Genomic DNA, 10,000 nt, shown 5'->3' with positions numbered 1-10,000 from the left:
GTGGTTGCAATCGTGTTGCAATCAATCAAACTACTTTGAGTGACCAAAAAGGTGTACCTTATTATAGGAAATTAACGCTCCATGAAATTAAGGTATTGGAAATTAACGCGACTTAAATTAACGCGAATTTAATGGAAAACGACTTTCGAAAAAAGAAAATTAACGCGAAAGAGGAGGAAGAATTTCATAATAAAGGAAATTAACGCGATTAAATACGCGAAATCAAAAGAGAAGATATTGACATCACTTCTGATAGCGACAACGATGAAGATGAACTCGAAATATTGTAAACCCTTGCCCTAGCTTTTGTGAAAGATGAAAAACTAAGGGTAAATGGAAAGAAAGAAAGCTTGTAGTTAATGTTTTTTAGGTGTCAAGAATGTCTGAACAGTTTCCAAAATTGGGGTTACGAGCTTAGGAAGGCCCATCAGGCCATAGGCAGCCCAAGTTCGCGTCACTAGAGAGCGTGCAATAATTAACTACTAGTGGGGTACAAGCGGTGTTGCGTTACAGGAGGGGGACATTGGGGTGTATTAGAAACCGCAAAACCGAAGAAAAAATCATCCAAAACCGCAAAACTGCAAAAAACTCGGCCAAAACCGAAAACCGCATACACCGTCAAAAAAACCGATACAATGGTGACAAGTGCGGCGTACAGAGCAAACTACACTAACAATTTATTTCATCAAAGTAATTGTGAATGTCATGGACTTGTCTAAAGCCTTCATATCTTTTAGTATCTGCTAAAATCATAGGCTTTATTTCTTCTGCTCTCTTGAGCCCGGACTTTGTGGGCTCATTTTCAGTAACGCAGCTGGTAATGGAGCCAAGTTAACTTAGGAGAATTTGCACACAAGTCCTCTCTAAAATTGCATTTTTGCAATCGCAAAAAGCTATAGCTCCGGAAACTTCAATCAAAACTCTCTAATTGAACATTTCTATTTAGTAACTAAGACCTGACAGTTTGGAGATTCGAATGGAATGTTTAATCTTGGTCTACTGACATGCGATTGCATTGAGGAGCTAACCGCGACTGTTTGTTATTTGTTTTAAATGGCAGCAGGAACTACTCAAAAGGTTAAATGTGGTAATAAACACATACTTACTTAAACCCGGCGTCGAGTATTGAACCTCACTGCCCCCGGGAGGAGGACTCCCATAAAAAAAGGGGAGGGATGCTCGGCTGAAATTTTACAATAAACCCATAACGAGACCAATCTGGGCGTGGCCAGGGCGTTTTTTGACCCCTAAAAGAGACCATTATAACCCAGAAAAATACTAAAAAAAATACAGCAGCTTTTAATGATGGCAAAGACATTATCGTCTAATACTTTCACCTGCGTGAAGAAATATAAAAGTGTAAATATACACTTTTATATTTCTTCGCGCGCAACCCTAAAGGAGATTTTCACGGCTACATAGTTATGATTGCGCTTTGCCCAAAACACCCCAAGTGAGACCAAAACCCGAAATTTACACCCCCAGCGAGACGACGAGCATCCCTCCCCTTTTTATATGGGAGTATCCCCCCCCCTTCCGGGCACCGCCTTTCCATATCCCGATGTTGCGCCAAAGAGAAAATTCGTCGATGTCCCTAATTCATCTTGCTGGCCCTGGGAATTGTTTTCATGTTTTCATCTGCACTAAGTTCGTCACTGCATTTATCAAATTCTTGCTGGCCTTTATCAGAGTCACTAGCTTCTCACTCATTTCACGCTCGTTCAGATCTTCATGGGTCCTTCATCTTCATCCACTCCGCACCAACTCGGGCGTCATTCGACACGCGTATTTCCCTACCGTGACATTTAGTTTGTCAGGCATTCCTCTCAATAACTTTGGCGTTTCGCGGCTATAAAGTGTTTTCATGTGACGTCTCCGGGAATTGAGCTCTATTATGATTATCACTCAAACGTTTTCTTTTGTTCCGGAGGAAACACAAGGTTACTGATCATGTGAGTGAAAACAGGCATCTTGTACCCTATGAGACCTTACATTCTATTTATCAGGCCCTACTACAACCTCATTTCAACTACTGCAATATTGTTAGGGGAAACTGTGGAGTAACTACAAAACAGAGCAACCCGTGTCTTGACCTACTCTAACTACGATGCTCATGTGAACAATTTATTTGAACTCTTAAGATGGAAATCCCTAGTCTCTCAAAGGCAAATTGAAAGAGCAACAATGGTATTTAAGTCCCTACAGGGACTAGCACCTGAGTATCTCTGCTCGAAAATTGTCCATCGCGATTCTGGTTATTGCTTGAGAGACTCTGTGAATAACAACCGCGCACAAACTACTACACAAACTACTACAAAAAACAGCTTTAGCTATTTAGTGGCGCAGTTTTGTGGAACAGTTTGCAATTAGAACTAAGAAAAGCAGAGTCCCCCCGATCAATCAATTCAAACGACTGATTAAAGAGGTTATATAAGCCATTATTATAATACCACTCTATTCGAGATCAATTGCCGCTCAAATCTAAGAAAAACCGGAACCCAAATAGGGCAAAATAGAAAAACCCAAAAAGCACATCGGATAACAAAACCGAAAACCGCTTTTTTTTACGAAAACCGAAAACCAGACGCTAAAAAACGAAAAACCCGCAAACCGCAATGAGTACCAAAACCGAAAAACCGAAGTCTTTTGGCACAAGAACCGAAAAACCAATCTAAAAAATAGCCAAAACCGCAAAACCGAAAATCCCAATGTCCCCCTCTTACAGGCAGCCATTGAGAATTTAAACGCGTTGTAAGACTTTGTATGGAGAATAAAATACCGTCGATTATGAAGCCTAAAAAACGCCCAATTTAACGTTCATTCAATAAAGTGAATAAAACTGACTCATCCCTGTTGTATTCTTGTACATTTTGGTGCTTATTTTACCGTTTCGAGAATTCCGTGTTTTCACTGTTCTAAGACGAAGTGAAGGTAGCACACTAAGACCGTAGTCAGCTCAGAGGCAGTTTGCGCCTCGAAAATCCATCCCAGCCGCGACTTTTTAACGCAAAGCTAAAGCCCCATCATTTGCAAACCCCGGTGAATGTTTCGTCTTCAAAAATCCTCACGCACTTGGCTGGAAATGAGCATTTTCTGCTTCCGATTCCACGATAGCTGGTGAATGATCTTGTGAATGGTCACGGAGCTTGGGTCCGAGGTCAAATTAACTCCACCCGATGAGGTACAGTCACTTCATGTACAACACTTACCCGATCCCCACAGCGGATTCTCGTCGTAACGATGGAGATGTTCGAGAAGCCGCCGTGGGGATGGGACATTTCCAGCCAAGTGCGTGGGGATTTTTGACGACGAAACATTCGCCGAGGTTCGCAAATTATGGGGCTTTAGCTTTGCGTGAAAAAATCGCGGCTAGGATGGATTTTCGGTTCGCAAACCGCCTCTGAGCTGACTACGGTCGAAATCTTCGAGTGCAGCCTTGACTTCGTCTTAGCAAGCTTAGTATTAGTATTACGGCGCATCCATGGCATTCTCCCATGGAGTATATACCTCGTCTTAGAACAGTGAAAATACGGAATTCCCGAAACGGTAAAATAAGTACCAAAACGCACAAAAATACACCAGAGGTGAGTCATTTTTATTCATTTTACTGAATGAACGTTAAATTGAGCGCTTTTTAGGCTTCATAATCGACGGTATTTTATTCCCCTTACAAAGTCTTGTAACGCGTTTAAATTCTCAGCGGCTGCCTGTAACGCAACACCGCTTGTACTAAAAGGTCATCTTCCCACTAGTAATTAATAATTATACGCTCTCTAGTGACGCGAACTTGGGCTGCCTATGATCAGGACGGCGCTTATCTCCGGTTTTCGTACTATGAAGCGACTAGGAGTATTTCTACTCCCCCCTGGATGGGATACTAGTCCATCGCAGCATTACCCCCAGCATTAGATTCGCCGGTACCCATTCATACACCTGGGTGGAGAGAGGCACCGTGAGAGTAAAGTGTCTTGCCCAATGTCAATGTCCCCGGCCAGGACCAGAACCCGGACCACTCGAACCGGAGTCGAGCACACTAACCATGAGGTCACCGCGCGTCCCAAGTATCTCCAAAGTTTTGTTCCAAGTATTTCCATATAATTTAAATGTGAATGCTTCATTGTCATGCAAATTCAACACACAAAAAATCTTCACCCCGAGAGATTTGAATTGGGTACAACATTGAGTTAGCCGAATTGGTCTATTACAATTTGTCAAATGGTAATCAATTCGATTCTCGTAAAAGGAGAACGGTTAACTTTGTAAACAGGCAGCCCAAGCTCGGTATACGATTTACAAATCAGTATTCTGAGAAAGAAAATGCCGCGGAGAGCGACAAACCGTTGGACGTTGAGTCTTACCAGAATCCGTCTTCCCAATATTTATAGGTGGTATTCAAGGGTTCCACAGTGATATTTCTCTGAAACTTGTGTTCCAAAGCTGTTTTGATTTCTTTGTCGACGTTATCCTTAGATTTCTTTAACTTATTCCCCCAATAATCACTACATCCACCTTTATTTGCTACCGTCTGAAGAACCGCAACACCGTTAGGACCTGGACCCCTGTAATTATAAAAGGGGAAACAAAATAACTTAATACAGATTAAAACCAAAGGCGTAAACTATCAAATGATCCAATGGTATTTTGCTTGAATTATCACGAAAGCCACATTAGCACTTTTCAGCCAAAGATCTAACTTTTGATGATGAGTGCGTTAACTGCAAGACCGACGCAGAGAAGGACGCAGAGCTCATCTGGCCCTATATAGTTCCATGTTCCCGCGCACCCTGAACCTCGTTCCCAGGGTCTCTTCGTCGATGAGAGACTCTGGGAACGAGACTGGTTCCGGCGAAGAGAGTACATGTATAGCGCAATTTGCTGTGCGGTAACTAGTCATCTCGCTTCTAAGAACTCTCAACTGCAGCACATTTGTGTTACTTGAGCCACAAAGACATAAAAACTTCACCTCGGCCAATGGAGCGCGCCTTGTCGTTCATTTAAGACAATCTTGTCTGGAGTGAATGAGGGGCTCTTTGGTTGATAATCTCAGCCGTTCTGTAGTCCGAATACAGTGCCAAAAATTACCCTATATTCGGCGAATATGACGCACACTTTTCATTTATTTTATTTTATTTTATTTTTCTAATTTAAAAAAATAGTCTTTGATCGATAGTCCCAGTCTTTCCTTTCTGGTAAAGACTTGGAGTTGCCGAGATTGCCGTTAAATAAATGGACGAACTGATCCTCGCAATGAGCCCTTTGCAGGATAATGATCACATGGTTACAAAAACCGCCACACTGGAACGCAAATTGCGCTCTGGGACATCTAAAACAAAGCAAGTTAATCGAAATTGTCTTTGTTTAGATGTCCCAGAGGGCAATTTGCGTTCCAGTATGGCGGTTTTTGTACCATGTGATCATTATCCTGCAAAGGGCCCATTGTCTCTTGAAAACACCTGTTTCAGCGGGATTCGAAACCCGATGCAATGCTCTGCCAACTGAGCATGAAGTCATTCAATTAGGAGCAGGTCAATTTGTGGGGTTCATGAGTTCCCGTGAAAGAATTCGATGAAATAATATGTACTTTTTGACTGAGTGGGAGGGCCGGACGGGAAAATATTTGGCCCGAGGTCAGGGTGTACGGACCGAGCGCAGTGAGGTCCGTGCTCCATGAGCTCCATGTGCTAGCATGATCGACATGGCCATGTATACCTGTGTAGGGTTATGTATGGTCATGTAGACCTGTGCAGGCCATGTAGTGAATCAGTAAATACCCCTATATAGGGCTTAGTCAAACCATATCATTATTACATGACGTATCTACGCAGAGCTCTGTGTCTTGGCGTTGACCAAAAGATCCGTGGGCTCTGGGAACGCGATTGAGGAGCGGTTGTCATTTCTAGGATTTTGCAAAGCCGGCTGCTTTGCGTTGAGTCACATGATCAATGAACGAAAAGAAGCATTTACCTGTAAGGCATTGTAATTCCACTGCAGTTACTGTTAGAAACAAACATTTCCAGTGGCTTTAAAGAATTATTTTTTTCAACAGCTATGTAGTCCTCCCACCATGCGCTTGGGTAAACCGCTGCTCCAATGAACGCGGGAACCGTTACAATGGACTCAAATATTTTGTGATCTGTGATGTTTTTAATGATGTCACCAGTGATCCTTTTGAGAGCTGACGGTCCTACTGTTAGGACTGTTTTGTTGGCTTTCACTTTTTGTTTTGATGTCTGGAGCACGAACTTGCTTCCATCCTTATCGACTGAGGTCACTGTCTCTGAAAGATATATTTTTCCACCTTGATTTTGCACTTCCTCCTTCAGCTTTTCAATTCCTTCGGACAGTCCCCCAGCGGGTCTAAGATCTTCATTCCTTTGGTTTTCATCCCAAAGTGTTTCTTGGAGATATGCTTTATAACTTTCAGGGTTGATCTCTTGCATGTAGCTACCGTTAAAGCCGTACACATATTCCATAAATTTAGCTCCTTTGGGTGACAAAACGCCAGACAGAAAGTCCCCTGCTGTAGAAAAGTTGGAGGAATTTGCCTTGATCACATTATCTGCAGTTTGTTTAACCGAAACATTTGAGAACATTGGGGACGCCTTCGGTTTAAGGGCGTCGAAATTGTCTCCAAAGACACCGCGAACTTCGACTCGAGCAATGCTTCGCGTATAGTGGTGATAAAATACTCCAACTTCGTCAAAAAGAAAGCTGCAAGAAGAAAAAAAATTCTTCAAGGATACTAATACTACTAATAATAACATAAGCAGCAACGATAATAATAAAACACGCTTATTTATACTTTTTCAGTTTTAGATTAGTTAGAGGACCCCGGAGTTTATACTGATAACTTCTGCGCCCTAATTTTCAAATGCAGTATTTAAATAAAATAAGTATTTAAACATTACAAGAGGCATATTCCAGGGAGACAGCCTTTCTTCGCTAATTTTGTAAATTGTATGATACCACTTACAAAGATATGTAGACAGGCCCAACTAGGATACAAGTTGGCTGACCTCAAAGTGAACCAGCAACTCCTCGTGGGTAATCTCATGATCTTAAGCTCTTTGCTAAAGAGATTATTAACTCTTTCAGTTCTAAGAGTGAGACATTTGATGCTTCTGATTTCAAATAAACCTCAGTTTTGTCTACTAAATGGAACTACTGTACCATGTAACATTTACTCTGTCTAAAGCCAGACGATTTTACTTGTCAATGGAGGCAACGTCAGAAATGAATGGGTTACGAACTTAGAAGTTGCGGAGCTTGTGTCTGAAGGAAAGAAAGTAATCTGTCTTGGTCTGTAAAGAATTGCAGTCAGGCAATGTTAATTAAGAAAAGCGGGAGTGAAAAGAACATTGAAGGAGGATGATATAGATCAAAATGGGTAAGACATCCAATGTGATAATATCATTGAGGCTAAAAGACCGGACATGTCGATATGCTGTGCCAGGAGATCGGAGAATTCGTGAAGAGGAAAATGAAAGAGTTGAAACATGCCAGGGAGCCGTTTCTCGAACGTTACGCTGACTTTTCGGACCCGAAAAGCCATTCGTGGAAACGCCACCCACTCGTTTTAAAAATGTGGTCTTTAGTCTGTTTTCAAGATAACTAATTGCGAAATGGTGCGAAAATTGATGAGCTAAAACCTCTCACTTATTAAGATACAGAGGGAATTGTGACACCCGAAAACTCTCGAGACTTCAAGTTCGAAAAACTGGCCCCAGGAGATTAAAAGAGAAACTACAAGGATGTGGAACACATTTAGTTAAGTCCAGGTTAGCGTGGAAAATAAGAAGTGTGCAGATGGTACCTCATTATTGTTGTAGGATCATTGGGATGAGGAAAAATGAACCTGGAGACTGAAGTGGTCAAAAAACCTGGACATTAAAATTAGTACTCCATTTCTCCAAAATACTATGATACAGGAAACAGCAAGAATTCTAAGGAAAGAATTAGATATTTAGCGTGAGGACCCCAAGGGACCTTTGGTTATGAGTTATGGCTCGCTTCCGAAATGAAGATTCAAAACAATTCCATGATTGGGTGTGGTGCGGGATAACGCAATTCAACTTTCATTTATGGGAAGAGTCAATAGGAATACAAATCTGGGGGCACTCGAACTGCTCAAGAAAAGTGTAACATTGCCCAAGACTCCTGGTACAGAAAGCTATATGGCAACACTTGATAGTAGGATATCTGAGCTAAAAATTAGAAATGCAGACCTTAGTGCTCCGAATATTACCAAACGACAAAATGGGAGACTGGAGAATAAAAGATTGTAATAAAGTGCAATGGAAAAGCGAATCTGGAAGGGGATGACGTTGTTGGAAAAATGACACTCGCTCAGGCTTGAGAAAGGTATGCTTGCGATGTTTGAGAATGGACTGACGTCGCGTGATTTTGGTTGGTTAAAGATATATTGAGAAAGACACGAAGTGTCCCCTTGTACTTGTCCCCAGCTTCAGCATCACTGTCTCGGAATACAGACAATTAATATCACCAAATTTCCCCCAAATGTTGTAGCTCCTCAAGCAAGTAACAGCTGCATTTACCCACAGTAACCCTAACAATAACGCTAACCTTCACCCTCACCTTATTGTTGCAAATAGATAGCAAAGGCTTAGACGTAAGGGGACACTTCCAACTGGATGTCAAAATTGGGTGTGCATCTAATTAAGCGCATTTCCGGAACATAACTTGAGTGAGTTAACGGACAAGCTAATGCAGGCAATAGAGCGGTTTTCAATTGAGCGTCGAAAGTAATTAGCGAATTCTCGGTTTTCACATGACGTCACGACCGCCATGTTGGTGCCCAAAACAAAGAAAAGGCGGCCATGTTGGTGCCCCGACCAAATCCTCCGGGAATTGAACTCTATTATTATGCAAACGCTTCCTTTTGTTTTCGTTGAAAATCATGGCTGTTGATCACGTGAGTGAAAACCAGCAATAGACCAATTTCGATATATTAAAATTCAGGCCTAAACAAAAGACATCATCTCGAGGCTCTGGGGAAAAATATAAGGATTTGTATGAGTTTATTCCCTAGAGCCTCGAGATGATGCCTTTTGTTTTGGAGTGAATTTTAATTCATCGAAAGTGGTCTATTGCTTTGGTTTTGCATTACTTCCCTCAGTGATTGGTTCGAAGTTCTCGCGCCATTTTTTCAACCAATTAGAAGTGAAACCAAAACCAATCACGGCTAGTGCGTGCACTGCGTGCACATTTTCCCGCGCTTTGTGTCGGCTACTTGTGATTGCTTCGAGTTTTGATTGGTTTACAATAATACAATACAATACATACTTAATTGACCGCTCCCCATAGGGGCTTTTCAGGGCCAATGAAACACAATCAACGAAACAACAGAACACAACAACAACAACTGTTAAGAATCCCAACTGGCCGGAGGCAAACCAGTCCGCTATTTACAAGTGCAGCTGGGAAGTTGAACCAGGGACTACCAGGAACAAATTCAGGGAGTGGTCAGAGCGGGTCTTGAACCCGGGATCTCCGGATCTCAAGGCAAGCGCCCTAACCACTGGGCCAGACTACCTACTACTACTGGTTTACTGGATTGTCTCCGTCCTTTTTGATTGGCCAAAATAATTACTTTGGTTTTGTTTTTACGATACTCGATTAAAACTCGCTCTATGACAACCAGAATACGAGTTTTGTAACTTTGGAATATCACGATGCGCCAGAGGATGCGAGTGACAGGGCGTGAGCAACTGGAAGTGACGATGGAGAGGTCAATGGCAGATTTAAGTGATGAAGAAATTGCAAGGGATGAATTAGAACAAGAACGTCATTTCGAACACGCTGACTGCAGGGAAAGAGAGAGGGAAAAATGCCCGTGCGCCTAGTGAACTTACGAGGGAAGAACACAATCTGTAACGTAGGCTAGAAGAGATTATCGTGACAGAAGAAGACAGATGAATAGTAAATTTTGAGATGTTCCCATGCAAACAAAAGAGTTTAACAGAGGCCGTGGAGGGGGAAG

The 10,000-nt window shown here is 42.1% G+C and overlaps 1 protein-coding gene across 1 annotated transcript in view; it reads right to left on the bottom strand.

The window, feature by feature from the left end:
- Window positions 1-10,000, bottom strand: part of LOC138023077 (uncharacterized) — a 27,710-nt gene that overhangs the window by 2,281 nt on the left and 15,429 nt on the right. The window contains exons 6-8 of the mRNA XM_068870108.1: window positions 7,338-7,611; window positions 5,965-6,791; window positions 4,359-4,559 (exon numbers count right to left, since the gene is read on the bottom strand). Of these exons, the coding sequence (XP_068726209.1) occupies window positions 4,359-4,559; window positions 5,965-6,791; window positions 7,338-7,611 (1,302 nt within the window). The remainder of the gene's footprint in view (window positions 1-4,358; window positions 4,560-5,964; window positions 6,792-7,337; window positions 7,612-10,000) is intronic.

The sequence above is a fragment of the Montipora capricornis genome, chromosome 11 (assembly GCF_036669925.1).
Source record: "Montipora capricornis isolate CH-2021 chromosome 11, ASM3666992v2, whole genome shotgun sequence".
Taxonomy (NCBI): Eukaryota; Metazoa; Cnidaria; class Anthozoa; order Scleractinia; family Acroporidae; genus Montipora; species Montipora capricornis.
This window is presented reverse-complemented; position numbering and strand designations above follow the sequence as displayed.